This window comes from Triticum urartu, chromosome 3A (assembly GCF_056163025.1).
Source record: "Triticum urartu cultivar PI428250 chromosome 3A, HENAU_Tu73, whole genome shotgun sequence".
In the NCBI taxonomy this organism is placed as follows: Eukaryota; Viridiplantae; Streptophyta; class Magnoliopsida; order Poales; family Poaceae; genus Triticum; species Triticum urartu.
The window spans coordinates 619,363,576-619,383,512 of record NC_141875.1 but is presented as its reverse complement, the minus strand read 5'-3'; the positions used below and the strand labels follow the sequence as shown (position 1 = coordinate 619,383,512).

The 19,937-nt window shown below is 48.6% G+C and overlaps 1 protein-coding gene and 1 pseudogene across 1 annotated transcript; both read right to left on the bottom strand.

Annotated features, from left to right (window-relative positions):
• Positions 1 to 6,927: 6,927 nt before the first annotated feature.
• Positions 6,928 to 8,542, bottom strand: LOC125547054 (cysteine-rich repeat secretory protein 55-like; annotated as a pseudogene).
• A 1,386-nt stretch (positions 8,543 to 9,928) lies between these two features.
• Positions 9,929 to 19,932, bottom strand: LOC125545479 (uncharacterized). Its single transcript, XM_087513615.1, has 12 exons — positions 19,646 to 19,932; positions 19,390 to 19,518; positions 19,036 to 19,230; positions 18,808 to 18,855; positions 18,586 to 18,714; positions 17,844 to 17,968; positions 16,588 to 16,698; positions 16,256 to 16,368; positions 16,048 to 16,162; positions 10,668 to 10,821; positions 10,350 to 10,494; positions 9,929 to 10,201 (listed from the first exon to the last, which is right to left on the bottom strand). Exons 1-12 carry the CDS (start codon positions 19,763 to 19,765, stop codon positions 10,152 to 10,154), a joined length of 1,434 nt encoding a protein of 477 aa, XP_087369741.1. The 5' UTR covers positions 19,766 to 19,932; the 3' UTR covers positions 9,929 to 10,151.
• Between the last annotated feature and the right edge of the window lie 5 nt (positions 19,933 to 19,937).

The following is a 19,937-nucleotide window of genomic DNA, read 5'->3' as shown; positions in this document are numbered from 1 at the left end:
ATATATATATATATATATATATATGTGTGTGTGTGTGTGTGTGTGTGTGTGTGTGTGTGTGTGTGTGTGTGTGTGTGTGAGGGAGGGGGCGCGACACAAACCCACGACAATCTCTTAGCCGTGTGCGGCGCCCGTCTCCACAGTTTCATCCTCCGTCCAGTTTTCCTGTAGTGCACAGCGAAGCCCTGCGGGAACAAGTTCATCATCACCTTTATCACGCCGTCGTGCTACCGGAACTCATCTACTACTTCGCCCATCTTGCTGGATCAAGAAGGCGAGGATGTCATCGAGCTGAACGTGTGCTGAACGCAGAGGTGCCGTACGTTCGGTGCTTGATCGGTTGGATCGCGAAGGTGTTCAACTACATCAACCGCGTTAATAAACGCTTCCACTTTACGGTCTACGAGGGTACGTAGACACACTCTCCCCTCTCGTATCTATGCATATCCATGGATGGATTTTGCGTGTGCGTAGAAATTTTTTTATTTTCCATGCAACGTTCCCCAACAATGTTACACGTCGTAATAATAAAATTGTGAACCGCCTACAAAATTTGAGAGTTCAAATTATGCATGAGTTCTTCCTTCTACTTCCTTTCTTTTTTTAAAAGTTCGCACATAATTTGTTTGGTTGTCTATTAGCGCCGTAGATACTCGACAACTCTAAGGCAGATCATCAAACCTCGCACAAATGTTTGGACGAGACATTTCAGACATTTTTGGCCATCCAATGATGATCACCAATTTTTTCCGGACCAAACTAGATATAGAAATCCCCCCAACAAACGGGAGGTTTGAGTGTCCGCCATGCAAGACTTGGACAACATGAACCCACCAAAAACAGGGGCGGGCCCATGCATTTGGACAATCCCATCAATGTTTTCGTGTGAAATCCCGCCCCTTCCCGCTGCTTCGATGGAGCAGCAGTAGGAGCCCATGACGATGTTCATCGTACCACCTGACCCGGTGGCGGCACACAAGATCCGATCCATAGAACGCAACGGTCGGTGCGCAAGGAGAAAAAAAGGGCGGGAGATGCGGCGGCGACCGATTAGGGCGAGCGCTTCAGCCTTAACGCACCGCTCGGTCAGTGTTGTCCGAGCAATCGCAGCCCTGCCCTCCTAGCTGAAGATGCCCTAGTACTATGCCGCCCAACAGCTCCACCCGTCATGCAACAACCTCCTTCACCTTCGACCACCGACCCAAGGAAGAAGAGGGGAAAACTTTGTCCAGCAAGGAGGATGAGTTAATATGTGAGGCATGGTTAGCCATTAGTATTTATCTATTTCATGGCATGGAGTAAAAGGGCTAGGTTTTTCGAGTCGGCACATCCTGAACCCATGGGCATATGCACCCACTTTTTGAAAAATGCATTTTAAACACATTTTAAAATGTCAAAAAAATTCAAAAGAAAATTCCACGCATACATGTTCGCAAATGTGTGTGCGCGGCAGAAAGTTTTGTGAGTGCCTTTTTGTTTTGTCTTCGCAAAAAAGACAAATTTCGGTGTTTCTAAATACTGGTTATAATATTTTTTTTCTTTTTTGCACAGGCCACAAAAAAGTTATTTTTAAACATTATGCACGCACATAAAACATGAAGATGTATCTGTTCAACATTTTTTAATTTTTTTAGCATTTAGAAATGTGTTTTTTAAAGTGGGTTCATATGTATCCGGATTCATCCATGCACTTTTTGAGGTGTTTCTACAAAGTGTGCATGACTGCTATCATAAGAAAGAGTGGTACGATCTTTGCCGCACGTTAGTGATCTATAATCGCAATGCGAAGTCGCTCGGCCATCGATGGTACAACATTTAAGAGGTGGCCAATAAGTATTGTGACGTCTACAAACAAGTGCATACCGGGTGGCCAAGTGGTGTGACACTCCAAGAGCTCGTAAGTTTTGTGGTTTGCTGTCTTTTGTGTTCGTCATTGGACCGGATTTGCTCAATGTTACAACTTATTGACCATGTCGTTCATTTGCTAGCCCGCATGCACATGCACATGATACCACAAGATGAAGAAGAAGGATAAAACATTGTTGGATGAAGTTGAACAGACAAGGTAGAGTAAGTGGCAAGCCTTCGTGGTCAATTCCCTCAATACTGCCTTGGCCAATGAAAATGAAGGTGGTGATCCAACCATAAGCGTTGTCGAGCAAGATGGCGCAGCTTCTCCTCCCGGAGTGCGACATCTACCAGATGACCATGGAGACTCTCGACAAGCTTTGTCTCCTACTACATCGCTGACGCCTGGGTGGAGAACCCAGATGATGTGCCGCGAGCCCGCGACGGTGGTCGACCTCACCGTTCATGATCAGCCCCGTTCTCAAACCCGTTGGTCTATAGGGCGTGTTTGGATCGCTGCCTGCAGCTGCCGAGCCGCACATGGGGCGTGCCAAATAAAAATAAGGCATTGTTTGCTTGCCGCCACGCCCAACCAGTATAAGCTATCCCGCCGCACTTTTCTAGCGCCAGAGTGTGGCGGCCGATTCGTCCGCCTCACTTGCGGCACGCCACTGTTTAGCGTGGCAATTTGTGGATCTAATCCAATGTTGTCAGGTTGTACGGAAGGGGGTGGCGCCAGCCAGACCTGCAACTGCACCATGGAGCACACACATCCATGGGCGCGTGGTCTCACCCATGGGCAGCCTACACTAGAATTTGGGTGCAAGTGTAAACCCATTGTTTGGCAAACATTTTCAATACCATATTTCTTACATAGAACAATATACATCAGAAATCCCTTTTGGAGCTCGGCCTCCAGTAAGGCCTCCAAATTCAAATTTGAAATTTCATCAAAATTCATATTTTTACATTTCAAAAAATTCTGAAAATAAATACAGATATACATGAAGGCATAACACACATGTGTCTAAATTTTCAGTTCAAAATACATTGAAATGAGGGCTATGCAAAAAAGACAAATCTGAGGTTGTTTAACACACGATACTATTCATCCTCCCAGGCCATGAATTTGTCTTTTTTATACAGGTCACAACTCAAGGTATTTCATCATGAATTTTTACACACATGTGGGTTACATCCTTACATATACGCATTTTTTCAGAATTTTTTAAACCATAAAAATTTGAATTTGAATTTTTCAAAAATAAAGGCCTTTATGGAGCTGGCCTCCAAAACGCCTCTCTCAATATACAACAAATAAATAAGGAAATGTGATAAAGCTAGGAATTTTAGGAGACTTTGTACACCCATCTTTGGATGTTGGCTCCGCCATTGGCCTCGCCGACGACGTGTGACAACGCCGTGTTGATGCAGCCTCCATGACTCTCTCTTATAGGTGGCGCGCTGCTGCGGACTGCCGGGTTTGTAGGCGTTACTGCCCCTAACACTGTGAGCGCCGAAGACGGGTCCCCTAGGGTCTACCGCTATTGTTGCTTCGCCAAAAATGCTAGACCTACGTAATGCATCTTACGTACCCTACGTACCTTCCTTCTACTAATCAAACATCCCCTGAATTTCAGGGTGGGTCCCACGCCCCCACTAAGTGACCAATTAAAAACTGACAAATCATTACATAAAACCCCTCATGAAGTAAGGGCAACTCGAGAGCATTGTGAGGTTCTGGTCAATACAGTTAACAAGCTCCAGCGAAAGGACCCGCACTAGCGAGGGGCTCCCTCAACCCGTGCTAGGGTTCCTCCCCGCCGCGGCCGGCCGCCGGCGCACCCCCCCCCCGGTCCTCTACCCCTCCTCCTCCCCTCCCCCGGCGCTCCTGTCGCCCCACCCCCCCCCCCCCCCCCGAGGCGGCGGAGCATCCCCTGCCCTCCTCCCTGTCTCGGCGCCCTCCTCCTTCATCTCCCTTCGCCGCCGCCGGCAGCGGCCTCCGGCGTGCCCGGGTGGCGCCGACGGCGGCGGACGTTCCTTCCCCGCGCGCCTAGAGGGGGAGTCGGGGCTCCCTCCTGCCCGGCGGCAGTGTTGCTCGGCTGGCGGCGGTGAGGCCCGACGGCGGAGTTCTGCGTGCCTCGGGTGCCCTCGATGCACCGGCGTGGCCGTTGGCTGCGGGGCGGTGCGGTGGGCGGCTGGCCGGCTGCGCCTGCTCGGCCCAGATCTGGGCCCTATCGGGCCCCATCTGGGCTGGGGCGGGCCTGCGGTCCGGGGCGCGACGGCGTGGCTCCCTGGTGGTGAGACGAGGTGGCCGTGGTTGCGGTGGTGGTGGCTCCGGCGGCCGGTGTGCTGTAGCGTGGCTGCAGGGAATGTCCGGACCCGTTGGGGTCCGGCCGGGCCGATGGTGGTCTGGCAAGTCCCTGTCGCTATGTCCGGTCGGCTCCGCGCGGCGGTGGAGGTTGTTCCCTCCTGTCGGCTGCGTTGCGGTTGCCTCCGAGCCCGATGTCTTCTCGTCCTAGCTCCAGGTCTCGTGCTGGCGGCCTCATAGATACGGTGAAAATGGTGTGATATCCGTGGTGGCACAGGCTGGTGGGCGGCATGTTGGACGGTGCGCTTTCGATTGTCTGAGTTGGCGATGGTGGTTTCAGGGCAAGAGAAATCTCTGGCGGCTCGTTCTCCACCGGCGCGGTTGCGCCCGTGGGCGTTGCCGGACCCTCCTGAGGGGCGTCGGTGATACCCCTTCCCCACAACCATCCGCGTACTGGGGAAACCCCTAGGACTTGTCCGGGCAGCAGCGTCGTCGTCGTCGCATTTCTTCCTGAAGATGTTGCTTGGTACGCGAGGCTTTGGAGTGCTTGGCGGGCGGTGGTTCTTCTTCGGTGGGTGCAGCGGGTGTCGGTCATCTTCACTTAGTTGAGCTGCCGGCGTCGGCATTTGTTTCTTTTTTCTTTCTCTCTTTTTTCTTTTGGGCTTGATTGTGCTGCGGCCTCAGCAAGCTGGTTGTATCGGTTGGACGTTGCTTTATAATCTAAAGCGGGGGGAAACCCTTTTTCTTAAGTAAGGGCAACTCCAACATTGTAACCCCATTTCGTCTGTTTCGGTCCGTTTGGTGCGGAACGGACAAATGCGACGGCCCAACGCACGACCCCAACCCTAAATTGTGTCTGTTTTGTGTCCAGCTCGATCCATTTCCTGAGAAAAATTGCTCTGAGTTTGCGTCCAGACAGACAGCGAACGGACACACACGTTCTCTCCTTGTTCTCCATCGGGCCCGTGTGTCGGCCGTCCAACTACTCACCACCGGCCCCATTTAAGTTGCACGGGAAGGGCACGCTTGTTAGCCACCCATCCGCACCAAGTGTCCTTCTAAATGTCCAAGCCATGGACCGTCCAGTCCACCTCGTCTTTACACTGCCGCTTCGCCACCTTCCACACACCCTTTCTGCCCCATCCAACCCCGATAAGCCCTAGAGCACCTCGCCGGTCACCGCCACCACCCACAATGGGTATGTGGAAGTGGGTCCCCGGCAAGAAGGCCAAGCACAACCACGAGGCGGGCTTGTCCTCTGGTTCGCAGGGGCCGAGGAGCGTCGGCGACTTCTCCAACTCGGTGGCCTCGTCGCGCATCAGGTCGTATGTGAAGATCCAGATTTGCCGACGAAACTGGGAGACAACCACCCTGCTTCCTTGGCAGGATGCCCGTGTCAGTCGTCCTGATGAGCGTCTGTGCCCGCCTCTTGGAGAGCAACCGCCGACGATGTCAGATCCCGGTGCATCTCCTCGACGACCCAAGGTACGATGTGGAGTCACCCCTTTGGGATACTTGGCTCCGTGATGAGCAGGACATGCGGCGGCAGACATATTTTGCCGGTCGTGCTCATATCCCGCCACCGGCCCGTGAGCGTGCTCCCAGCCCTCCAAGTGCACGCGGGCATGCCAGGTCGCACGCACGCACGCCCTCGCCGCCCCCGCCGCCACTGCATCAACCGATGACGGCCGAAGAGGAGGAGGAGCTGGTGTGAAGGGTGCTTAAGGACTCCAAGAGGGAGTACGAGCGGGCCAGTGGGACGTCCTTGATGTGTAGATGGCACTGTCGGTCGCCGACGACGTCGCCACCCCAGACTCGAGGGGATGGAGGAGCCGAACGATGCGGAGCCCCGGAGGCGGCGGGCCAGTCCTAGTCATGGACTATGACCCTGCCATGTACGCCGGAGTTGGTGTCAGCACCGGCCGTGTGGGTTGGGGCCGACACATGGTCACCATCCCGCGTGCCACCGCCGCCCCTTGTAGTGCAGGCGCCACCAGCCCACCTGTGGTAGCTGCATCGCTTCATCGACCTTAGCACAGACAAGGGAGACGACGACGGCATGCCGTGAGGACGACGGTGATGGCCGATCTAGGGTTTTATTTGAAGTTTAAGTTCGTTTTTTATGTTTTAAGTTTAATGCACGTGGACAGTTTGGCCGTGAGAACTTTATTGTAATATATAATTATTGTTTAAATTGCTTTTTATGTCTTTTTTAGATTTGAATTTAAATTTAAATTTAAACCCGGACGCTTTTGCCAAAAGTGTGTCGCAACGTTGGGTGCACCGGCCAGCGGACGGCCACAAATAGACACGCATGTTCGTTTTGCCGATGCAAACGGACATAATCGGAACAAATTGAACGTCCCTTTGCGGTCGTGCGTTGGAGTTGGACTAAGCCTACGTCGTAGGTGTAGCTAAGCCTGGGAATAGTTTGTAATCCAGATTGAATCCAGCCCAACCCATACAGGTATAAGGGCATCAACCAAACCAAATCAGACTAAATAGTGAATGCTACAATCCAAACCAATCTAAACTGTACGTATTTTCAAGCCAAACCAATCCAAATTATTCACCCGCATAGAGTCTGAAACTGAAGTTTCAAACCAAGGGTGTGTCCGATTACTACGGGAAGAGAAGAGAGGCGTTGGAAGGGCAATTAGCTGCTGCTGCATGTGCATGTTACTCACCACAATGTACGTGCATAGTACATAGAACATCCTATAATGCTAGATATAAGCACTGTAGTTGACTATAGCTAACTCCATCCATCACGGGTTAAGGAGATCCTGTTTGCACTGTCCGACCTCGTGGGCCAACTCGCCGGCCCCGTTGAGCGGGAAGAAGTAGCGGTACACCTCATAGAGCACCATGCAACTGTTGTATATCATGCGGTCTGACAGTAGTTGGGCAGCTCGGCCACTGTGTGCGCCACGCACAGCCCGCAGTCCGCCGCCGTGATGTCCCTAGCGCAATACCCAAGCCTGTAGATGGTCGTCATGGTTCCGCCGCCGCCGCATCTGAGATGCACCGTGTCCGTTGCCAGCTCATTGTTCGCGGCGTTGCCGGACATGAACTTCCCCTGCGCTCGGTCGAAAGTGACCAGGTCCATGCCGGTGGTGTTCTGGGTGTTGAGGAGAAGGCTTAGCCTGTGGCCCGTGCCCGCACTGCCGCGGCCACGCAGAGCGCTCAGTCCTGCCGGGGGACATTGCCGCAGCACTGCACAAGGCTCCAGATTGCCGAGGAGGAGGAGCAGACGATGGCCGTGCCGTAGTAAGCCGAGGCTCGCGAGACGAGCGCCCAAAGAACTTGGTCGATGCTGGTCTGCGTCTCCGTGTTGGTGCAGTACACGCCGATCAGGTACATGACAGAGCATGGACATGTCATTGAGAGAGCAGGAGCATGGTCGACACCGGCAGTGGAGAAGACGAGGAGGACGTTACCAATGCATGCTTTCTTTGATCCGGAAGGGAATCTGGTCGCTGATTTAGTTCTCAATCCATGGGTTGGAACGGTTTGAGACCGTTTGGTCTATGACCAGACCAAACCAGACCAAGCCGACAATAAGAAAAACCCAAACCAAACCAGTCTCAGTCTACATTAGGAGGCCAGCCCATTTAATCCAAACCAAAGGAGACCAATAGGAAAACCGATCTGAAACTATAGTTTCAGTCCAAACCATTCCGAGGTTTAGGTGTAGCGAAGTCCGTTGCTTCGCAGGGGGTGCTCGCTCTCTTGCCGCAGCGCACGCCGTCGCTCAGTAACGCCCCGGGGCCACTGGCCGCGGGCCCGGTCCGCATGGCTGCTGCCGAGCCTGCCCACTTTGGTGCCATCCGGCCTGCGCACTCCTGTGGACGCGCTTGCCGTTTCGGTGAAAGGCGATCGCCCCGAGGCTTGAGCGCTTTTGATCGACGCCCTGCTCCTTGCCCCTTCCGCAAGCTGCGCGCACCCTGCAGCCCCAGCCCGTGCTGCCCGACCAAGCAAAGCCGAAGCCGTCCATGGTATGGTACCCTGGTAGGCTGGTACTGCTGGCGCCATGCAGCAGGTGGATCCCACCGCTGATGATAGCTGCACAGGGCAAGCGTCAACACCCACGCCAAAAGAAAAAGAAAAAAAATCTGTGCAGGCCGACGTCCCTGCGTACCGGATGTCAGGATACGATTTGCTGAGACCTGTCCGTGCTCGGCATCCTACGGAGGACGCGCGGCCGCTTCTGGTTTCGTCCCCTTGGCCCAGTCGTCGACGAATAGCGCCGGCGAAGTGTGCCCCGACGGCGGTCACGGCGCTCTTCTTTCCTCGACGGCGGTGACCTGTACGCAGCACGCCTGCTCCGGGCGCGCGCTCGTTGTCGTGCAGTCTCGAGGGACCGGTAGCGGCGCTAGGCATGGTCTCGTTAATTAATTCTCTTAGCTCACGGGTGCGTAGTTGGTGCTGCCAATGCTGCAGTTCGACGACTAGATTTTCATGGTCACTCTGATCTCGTTGGCCATCTTGTGCCGTCGTTTTTCCTACTATATATATGCGCCGTTCGGTAACGCGGGGCGACGGTGCTCTAGAATTGATGGGAAGGCGGCGGCATAATACTCGTGCTGCAACGTGTCCATTGATGTACATGCTTGAGTCCTCGTCTCTTCGGCAACTTGACAGATCAAAAGACAGCAAGAGCAAGGGAGACATGACGGAGGCGGCCGTGCGGCATGCCGAGGAGCTCGGCGCACGAGGGATTGCGGCGGCGTCGTGGTGGGCGGCAGGCAACTCGTGGTCGTGAGAATGTGAGATCATGGGCTGGGTCGTGCGCCATGCCCGTGTGCTCGGGAAAGACAGATGGGATTGCACGCTACTGGAGCGGAACTGTGATCGAGCCGAGGGGACGAAACCAGAGCAGCCGAGCGTCTTCCGTCGGATGCGGAGCGCGCACAGTCGTATCCGGCACGCAGGAGCGCGAGTTTGCGCACGGTCTGCACTTTTTTCCCCGACACGCTGGCTCTCTCTCAGGAGAGCGATGCCTCTCAGCCTCTCGGGCCCCTGGGTGACTTTGGACCAAGGCCTCGCTGCTCGGCCCTTCCCGGAGTTTGATTTGACTCCTGGGCAGGCCTCGTCTGGGCATCATGTGCCTGACGGAGACGAGGTTGTGGATGACCACGTCGTTCCTGTGGAGATAATTTGGCCGAGATAACGAAGGACCTGTGGAGTGTGGAGAAATGGCATATCCTATTTGGCGCATAGGTTGCTATTGTAGCGCGTACGATCGCTACGCGAAGATGACGGGCCAGCCCACGTAAGCTATTCGGGACTGGAGACTCCCCTTCCGGTTTTTCTTTTTCTTTCTCCGTGTTTTTCTTTTTGTTGTTTTCTTATTTTTAAAATTTTCGTTTTCTTTTTTGTTTTCCTTTATTTTCTTATATTTCTTTTTACCCTGCTCACCCGAGCTCATATGAGGCCGATCTAAGAAACTCCATGTCTGCAAATGTGCCACAACTTTTAAACGAGGTAAAAAAATCTGTCAGGGCGTCTCAAAAGGGATAAGTGAAACCTGGTGAAATCTGGATTTACTTCACTTCCATATGCATTATCCTCTTTTCTTCTTCTTATGTGAGTAGCTTTCAGCGTAAAATCATGTCTAGTACTCCCTCCGTCCCAAAATAAGTGTTACTACAAAGTTATACTAAATTACTGATACTTATTTTGGGACTGAGGGAGTAGATGCTAACAGAACCTATTCACTTTCTAATAAAATCCCAAACCTTCTGAACCAAACAAGGAAAGCCCAAATGAAATTATATATTTTTCTCTGATTTCTTTCCTTCCTTAAAATTACATGTTTCTCGTCATATTATATATAATTTGTGATCAAAGACAAACAAATAATCAGTATCAAATGCTCCTGCACTACAACCTCGCAAAAAGGTAAAAAAAAAAATGCCTTTTGGTTACTGCCAGTTCGTTACAAAATGATTTACATATCGGTTCTTTGGCTGTCGTCATCTCTACTTCCCTAAAAGAACCTTCTAAGGAAACTTCTTCTTGGTCTTCTTGATTTTACATCTGAACAAGAACACAAATAGTTCAAGTTAGTCAACCTGAAAGACACTATGGATATAAAGAGCTGTAGCAAGCAGCACAATGGAAACCATGATGCTTGCTGATTAGATTTGACTCATCGACAGATGTACCAATATGCTGAAAGTACTACCTTTTATTCTCCCAGCCTTTAACAAAGCTTCCTCAGCAATTGGTTTCCATTGCTGAGCACAAGAAAAACGGAGGCCCATCCCTACAGTCAGCCCGCGCAACAGTTGTATCGTTCGAAGCACCGAAAATAATTCCTCTGGGAAGCTCTTCAAGTAGGAAAGCAAATAGAAAGAAGACATTTTAGAAGGAAGTTAAACTGCACCAATACACAAATCATTTGTATGCCTGTAAGAGTTTTCAAGTAAATGGAGGAGCAACAACATATGCCAATTGTCTTTCATGTTTGAACTATGGAAGTGCAGATAATACAGTCGCATACCTCTACTCCAACTTTATTCAGTGAAGAATCATCAGCAAAGGGCGAGAGCACGGTTACTCCAGGCGGTAATCTTGTATCAAACATTCTAAGAGATAACTGAAACAGTTCTTCTAGCTCATTGTCTGCTATACTCCATGTTTTGAAACCAAATTCACTGAAACATTTGATAAATCCATAAGAAAAACAAGTAATATGCCAACAGTTACTCACCAACAAATCATGACTCCATTAAAAATATTTATTATGCTGACCCATTGGCCCAAGATTGTTCTCTTACAAACTAGCACATAAAAAAACTGAAATTTCTGTTTTAACTGAAAACTGTGCGGCCCTCAACACCCTCTTTCATTTTAAATAAAAGGGCAAGGAGATATTTTTTAAGGAGCCTAAACTAGGGATGATGCTGTTGACAATTTCAGTGTTCCTTTGTTCATAAATGGTCTGTTCCATGCTGCAATGATGAAAGCCTCCAATGAGAAAGGCTTGCTGAAGGCGATTTTGGCCACGCTGATCATGTGATTGCAATCCAAGGTGACGTCTAGCTGAATGCAGATAGCTTGCCAGCAGGAGGTGCTGAAGGGGCACCTCCAAAATAGACGATCCCTGGTTTTTAGGCTGCCAGCAGTACAAAGGACGCAGTTGGAATCTTCACCTACTTGATAGTTTCGGTGAACGAGCATATCCCTGTCGCTGAGAAGAAGCCATGAGAAATCTTCAGTTTGGAAGTGCATTTGGATATCCAAACACGAGATAAGCTGGTGTCTGACTGTGCTGGAAAGCAAGATTATAGAATTTCTTGGAATAGTAGAAGGTGTTCGCCCAGGAGTAACTTCAGGTATCAGATGCATGAACTCATGTAGTTCATATAAAGCTTGAATGAAGAGAGTAAGGTAGAAAAAGGTCTAGCGGCTCAGGGAGGGAGGGGAGAATTAGATTTACAATGAGGAGCCGCCTTAACTCTTGAAGTTCATCAAAAGCTTCAACGGATAGAAAAGTGGAAAAGGTCTAGCGACTCAGACAGAGAGATAAAGAGAGATGGAGGGGGGAGCCTAAGAGGGTTGTGTTGTCAGTACTGTCAGTCAATACACTTAAGCTTGACGAGCCCATTGTCCAAAATATTCGACACTTGTGGGTTCAGTTAACGACGGCCAAGATCTTGTGAGAGTGAATGAAGGGAGATCCAATACAGACTGTTACTACTTACTACAGCACTTATTCACTGTTTACTTTTACATTCCAATTAAAAGAGCCCAGCTACAGGGAACCATTGTAACGAACTCTATATATGCTGTTTTGGCTTGTTAAGAAAGTAAGAGAAGAGATACAACTTTAGAGTAAAGTAGTTAGTGTATCTCGCCTCCTTCCCTGGCGATTTTCCTTTTCCACTGTCGAACTCGACAAACACAAATTTAATACAAAGAAGGCTTAGAGACCTAGGGGAGTGCGATCTTGTGACCTAGGCGACTTTCTGCAATCTTGTGAAAGCTTCATTATGAGCTGTTTTACAGGTGGCCTTCAAGCAGACATTAAGCATGACGTGAGTGGTCAGAGACCTAGGAGAGTGCTGGAAGCTTATTGGTATGCAAAGATGTATGAAAATGCTGCTAATGCAAAGAAGGCTTATTATTAATCCACTATGCAGAAACCAAGAGCAACATTTGCCCCTACTCCTCACAGACCACACTTTAACAGAAACCATGCTGAGCGAGTTCATCCAGCTGGGAATCAGACTGAGGGCCTGTTCTGATCTCCTCCCACTCCACACTTCTAAAAAATTCTGCTCGAAGCCATCCCGAACGATATAGCTTCCCGAAGCCGAAATCCAGGAAGCCACGATGGGCTGTAGTTCATTTTTGCAAAGCGACCGATTCCCAGCTTCCCCTTTTTGTGAATCTGAAGTTGCTGATATTTACGGCCGAATTGCCACCACCAAGAAAACGTTTCGCTCACCTTCCCCTCGCTCGATCCCGCAGAACAGCCCGCTCGCTGACAACTCCCTCCCCCTCATTTCTCCTCTGTAACCCTACCGCCGCCGCCACGCCCAACAGCCCCCGCCGCCGGCCAAATCGTCGACTCTGACTACAGATCCGGTCGCCTCTGGCCGGATCCCGTCGTCTCCGCCGTCCGTCGCGCCTGGTACACGGAGCTGCGACTCCGTGGCTTGGAGGATCTGGCCCCAGCGCCATTGACGCCCTAGCAGTTTGGTCCGAAATGGGCCCTTTCCAGCCGGCCCAAGGTGGCAGAAGCGGGCCTTGAGCGCCCCAGCTGGGCTGTCTGGTCATCCAGTCGCTGGGAGAAGCTGTTGGCGCTCCAGAACGTTTTCACATCGCCAGCTGAAGCAAGAAGCCGGATAAGAAGCTAGATATGAGAAGTTGAGAAGTTAGATGGTTTCAGAACAGGCCCTGAGTAAGACAATGTTGGTATTGTAAAGAACCTTGGAACAGAGAGCATAGATGTAGACGAGGCAGAACTCTCCATATCATGCAGGAGATTGATGATGATACAGTTGAATTAGAGGAACAAGAGACTTCACCTACACCAGATCAAGCTTATCACACAGCTCCTAATACTCCAGAACACCCAGAGCAAAAATCTGAAGTTATGTTGATATCTTGTCATGCGGTAGCTGGCACAGGAGGCCCTGCTACATTTTCACTGGTGATTAACATGGGGGGACATCAAGCAGTGGCGCTTGCGGATAGTGGCAGTTCACACACTTTTATTAACTATGACTTTGCTCTTACTGCTAACTGTCATTTACACAGTACACCAGTTAAGAGGGTCAGTGTGGCTGGTGGGGAACGATTACAGTCTACTGCCATTGTCCCTCTCACTGCCTACTTCATTCAGGGAAAGAAGTTTTCTTCTGTCTTTAAAACCCTGCCCCTCCACAGTTATGATATCATTTTGGGATGTGATTGAATGTGTAAAGTCAGTCCTATTACAATGGATTTCGACATGAGAACTTTGACCGTGCACAGAAATGGTCTTCCTATTGTTTTCACTGATCACAATACAGCTCCTGCTAAGTCCCTGGTTACACCTACTGCTATGAGCAATATGTTGACTAAACCTGTGATGGGATATATTATACAGATGTATGCACTAGAAACAGAGGAACCAGTGACTACAAACATTCAGAACCCCCTTGTTCAGAATATACTGGATAACTTCCCTCTGGTCTTTTCTGAACCTACATCACTGCCTCCAAACAGGGATTGCAACCACAAAATCCCTTTGACTGCTGGAGCTCAACCACCTAACCTCAGACCTTATAGAGTTCCACACATGCAAAAAGGGGCGATGCAGGAGATAATCAAGAAAATGATTAAATCCATGGACATATACAACCGAGCTTGAGTCCTTATTCTTCTCTTGCTGTTATGGTTAGAAAAGAAAGATGGCAGTTGGAGACTGTGTGTTGACTAGAGAACTGAACTCTATCACAATCAAGAATAAGTACCCAATGCCAATATTTGAGGATCTTCTGGATGAACTACATGGAGCAAAAATCTTCTGCAAGCTGGATCTAATATCATGGTACCATCAAATCAGAATGGCAACTGAAGGTACACCCAAAACAGATACATTCAGTCCAGCAGTTCAGTTAACAGTTCTGCACAAGCTGAAAGAAAATCTCCAAGTTGCTCAAGAATGCATGAAAATGCAAGCTGACAAGTTAAGGACAGAAAGACAATTGAAGGAAGGAGCAATGGTTTATATCAGAATCCAACCTTATCGCCAGAATGCATTTGGGTTAAGGGGGTCGTTGAAACTGCGATCTAAGTATTATGGACCTTTTAAAGTGCTACAGAGAATTGGTCAGGTGTCCTATAAACTGCAGCAACCAGATACAGCAGCAATTCATCTTGTGTTCCAATCAGCTAGCCCAAAGAACATGTTGGCAAACATGCTGTTCCACTCCCTCATGTTCCATTAGTTACCGAACATGGCAATATCAAGACGACTTTTCCATCGTTCAAGCCATGAGGATAAGGCTGATCTCAAGTGGATGGCATTGTCAGTGCCGTCAGTCAATACACTTAAGCCTGACGAGCGCAGTGTCCAAAATATTCGACACTTGTTGGTTCAGTTAACGGACGGCCAAGATCTTGTGAGAGTGAATGAAGGGAGATTCGATACAGACTGTTACTATACTACAGCACTTATTCACTGTTTACTTTTACATTCCAATTAGAAGCACCTGGCTACAGGGAACCATTGTAATGAACTCTATATATGCCATTTCGGCTTGGAAAGAAAGCAAGAGAAGAGATACAGCTTTAGAGTAAAGTAGTTAGTGTATCTCGTCTCCTTCCCTGGTGATTTTCCTCTTCCCCTGATGAACTCGACGAACCCTAGCCATTTCCACCCCTATCCACCTCAAATCCCTGGCTGGGGCGTGACATGTGTCCCCCCGAGTGATGCTACAGCTTGCATTGTTAAGGAGTTTGTCAGAAAGAATGGTGGTGTCCTTCCACAAGAATGAACCTGTAGAGCTGAAGGCGTGCAGACCAACCTCACGTAGTGTTTCTAGACAAGTTGTACCAAGGGGATGTCGAGCTTGTTGTACAATTTACTACGGAATTTCAGGAGAGGAGCTCATTCTGGACTGAGAAATCAGGATACCAACCACCATTCAGCTTCGGCTTGCAGACCTTGTTCCAGGTAGCCATCAATTTAGATCTAATCATGATTTCCGAATTTCCCACAGGTATATACAGCAAGCGCAGTCAATAGTTTCTTTAACCCCCTCTGGCAACCTCAAGGAGCAATTTGGGTGGGCAGCAGGCTAAGGACAGATCTAGCGACAAGGATGTGTTGCCCAAGGAAAAGGAAGGAAGAGTTCGATATACGCCTTCGTTCAATACGCTCATTGAGGGGGCATAATCACAGATTTTGGATCTTGACAGGTCAAGAGGGAGCCTTACATACGTCGAAGGAAAGGTGCCAGTGTTCAAGAAAGAGAAAAAACAGTGAAAAAGGCCAGCCAGGTATTGAGTTCTGCCTTCTGGAATATTGATGGATAGCACACATAAACCAGCCAATTTGCCAAAAGTCTCAAGAAGCCCTTTGAGGTAAAGAAGCTGGCGAGGACAGGCCTGCATGACCAAGGGCATGTCGTGTGTGTACAGGATAATGGAAAATCCACCTCAGCAATGTGAAGAAGTTACTTGAGCAGATCTGACAGGCCTTGTTGATGATGGCTTGCAGGAGATCCACAGCCAGAATATGGAGAGGGCACAGAGGGTCCCTTAAGGAATATCAGGCCAGCAGTCGATTTTTTTTTAACTAGGACTATTGATTTGAATTTACTGTCCTTGTATAGATCTAATTATCACATGAAAAATGACATAACATAAAAAGAGATTGAGTTTACCTGAGACTTTCTTTAGTTCTCAAAAGGTCATCATCGGCCATGGCAATGACAAGATTTGCATAAGCCAGTCGTAAATCCTCTGGCATTTCTTTCACTTGTCCATAGTCAAGCAAAGCTACCTAATAGAGGGTCACCATTAAAGAATATTCATCTAAAAATAGGTCTTTGCCATAAGGAAATATCTTGACATTTTTGTAATAAGCATCACTTGCCTCTGTGTTGTTGCAGATAAGGATGTTTCCTGGGTGTGGATCTGCATGGAAAAAGCCATCCTTCAAGATCATTTGGCCATAAGCAAGTGTAAGATCCGTCAGAATCTTCCTGCATTAAAGGAGAATATATCTTTTGAGATGGCTAGAGCACTCAAAGGAATTGAAGAAAGGACATGTTTGACATAAAAATTAAATTTAATACAAATATAAGGAGGGCAATAGCTATGTGTGTGTGTGTGTGTGTGTGTGTGAGAGAGAGAGAGAGAGAGAGTATGCCTCATAAAATAAGGAAATGAGAACCATACTCTTTTGGGATGAAGGGGCTTACTGCTTTGCCATTGCTGCAAGCTTACCAGCAGGATCAATTCCTCTTTTAGACATTTCACTGCTGAGATTCATTATTGGAGTTCCTTGTATGAATTCCATGACCAAGACCTCCCTATCAAAGAAAAAAAATGTCTCAACAAAATGAAGTAAGACAAACTGATGACATGTACATTTTGCAAAGAAACAGAAGACAGAGTTGTGGCTCAACAAAATGAAGTCACTATTGCCAGAGATCTGCCCAACATCAAAGGGCAAAATATTCAGAGAAAAAGCAATTCTATGGTCCATGGCCTTGCCCAGTACTGTAGGAGGGGGGGGGGGGGTTATACCCAGTAACACGCACGCATGATCAGGCCACGGCCACACACCGGCCACTAACACACGCACGAATGGATCACCAGGCCACTATGCTGGCTATTAACGACACAACCGACATGCACGTCCACGATCCAGCGCTCACGTAGCTTTCTACTACCAGCCACGAAGACCCAGCCGTTCCTAAGAAGCAGCTAACAACCTCATGCCTAGCTAACTAACTGGAGTCTATCCATGACTAATTAATTTCCTCGTCTGCTGCATGCGCCACACACACACGCTGGTCACCACACCTAGACGTGGTTTACTCCTAACATTGTGTACCGCCCTGCGTGTCGAAGCAGGTCTTGCGCGATTGTAAGAACTCTATTCTCATTGACTAATACAGTGCCTAACTTGCTAATGAGCTTTTCATTTGTATAAAAGGAAATAAGTTCATACAAATGACACATTTCCTACATTTGTAGTACAAGAAGAATAACAAGGCATGGTATAAAATCAGCAACACACTTTTGATGTGATGAAGTGGCAAAAATAAATGAATTCATGATGGATAGTGATTCGCTCATGAACTCTAAAAATCCTAACCAGACAACACATTAGAATTCAGCCGGAGGAACGCAAGATAGAGGGGCAGCTAGATCAATAAAATTATAGATTAAAGGACAGATAAAGGGTAAACCAATTACATAACATATTTAATGCCTGTCTGACCAGTACAGACTAATGCAAGTATTCATTATATGTAAGGAAGCCTCACAGAGGATATCGTTTTTGTAACAGAAGCAAAGCCTGCAACTACCAGATGACCCATTATAACTTCTCTAATGAATCCTTCCGAATGATGCAAGCTTTTTATTTACTTGTAACTGTGGTGCAGAAGTAGGATTCAGTAAAACCTGAAAAACAGGTTTTGCTGATTAAGAAGATATGACAATGTACCTGCTAATCATTCCAGGAATCACACGAGGCACCATAACTGGAGGTTTCTTATTGCTGACACGTAAGAATTCTCGTATTCTTTCCATTGCTCTCGCTTCTCGCACAAAATCAAACTCATAGCATATCTATGGAAACAATGAAGCCAAAAGATCAATAATTCACAGAAAATGGTTAAATTATTAGTTTTGATCTCAGAAAAGGTGCACATTCTTATGAAAACAAATTATACTTTCTCGTATCTCTTGGCGCATAAGAACCAAACTGGCACTCACATAACATATACTCGTATAGGAGACGCATCATGCAACTTTATGCTTCGCAGTATACAGATATCTGGCCTGCTACAATCGAATACTAATAGTAAAAAAAACACTAATAATGTCCCAGTAAATGGTTATCTTATCTTGTTTCTAATGGTCCAGATGTTGAATACTGAGATTGCACTTATTTATTTTTCCAGTAAGTAAATAGCCTTAGTGGCCCAGTTTAGTCCACTTGTGGATGTGTGGATATGATCCATCATTTTATAACAAAATCTCCATTCACTTTAAATGACACCCCATTTTTATCACAGAGTAAATGATTACATTTGAACATACAGGCCAGTCTGCCTTAATTTACAAAAAAAGAGAATAATAAAAACCACAAGAGGCTCAATATTTCTAGATGGTTTAGAGCAGGTGCAGAGAAGTATACTAGGAGAAGCAAAAATAACAAAAGTACTAGTGAACTAAACAAAAACCTGCTTTTCCATCTCTTTTGTGGCGGAGAACAGATCAAAGTTGATGTCATATTTCTGTAAGAACAAGGCAAATGCTTGCATGTTCCGGATATCAACCATCATCAATTGTTCAGCTCCTGGATGTTGAACCTGGATAGAACCAGATCCACTAGGGCACATCAGAGCATATCAGATAAGGAAACAACCGTTTATGGAACACATACATGCAGTCCTAAGTCGTACCTTGACAGCAACATCTGTCTTTGATGATTTAAGCCTCGCTCGGTGCACCTAACCAAATATGAAGCCTATTGAGTGAGAGGCTATTGCAATTATTTTTACAATAAAATGTAGTGGCACAGGGAAACGAATGGCACATGCATAGGCCCAAGACTGAAAAGAAAAATCATGCAGAGCACCAATGTTACAATTCACCGGATCTTCAGCCAAGAGAAGTACCTAAACACGAACCTGTGCAATAGAAGCAGACCCAACAGGCTCAACTTCAAAGAAATCGAATATCTCATCAAAGCTCTTGCAGAACTGTTTCTCTACAACATCTCTGACAACTTCGATCGGCGTGGACGGAGCCTTGTCGCACAATGTAACAAGCCTCTTCACCCAGGCCGTCGGCGCCAAATCGGGCTTGCCCAGAATTTGAGCAGCCTAATCGAGATAAAAGGTGAAAGAATGTGAGTATAGCTAGGCTGTGGCATCTGTTGGAGTTAGCGAAGCTTCTTAAAATGATCCTCCGATTCATGTAAAAAAAAGTAGGAAAGACGACCGATCAGAGGGGAACACAGAAAGCAGCAGGCAGGGAGGGACCTTGAGGAAGAGGCCGCCGAGCTCGGAGCAGAGCGAGTACATCTTCTGGGCGCCGATCTCATGCTGCTGCTCCCACATGGCCTCCCGCTCCTCCTCATCCTTGACGAACCCCGTGCGCAGCTGGCACACCTGAAGACCGACCAAACCAGCCAACGAAACACCACGGTGAGCTCACACGCATAGAACCGAACACCTGGCGCGCGCGCGGGCGGAGGCGCCGATGGAACAGGGGAAGGCCCGTCCTCCCCGCACGTACCTTGTAGCTGCCGTAGATGTCGACGGCGCGGACCCAGAACTGCGCGGAGCGGCTCCACGGCCGGAACCGGTCGGAGAGGCGGTCCCGCAGCTCCTGCACCTGCGCCAGCGGCGGCGGCATTGCGGTCGCCGGAGAGGGGAATGGATGGATACAGTCTAGAATCTAGATGCCCCCCTGCCTTAATGACGCGCGCCGCAACATCCGACTCGTGGCTCCAAGCGGCTGGGCGCTGCGCGTGCGTGGGCGGCGAGCTGGGGCGAAGGCGGAAAGTGGGAAAGGCGTGGGCCTTTGC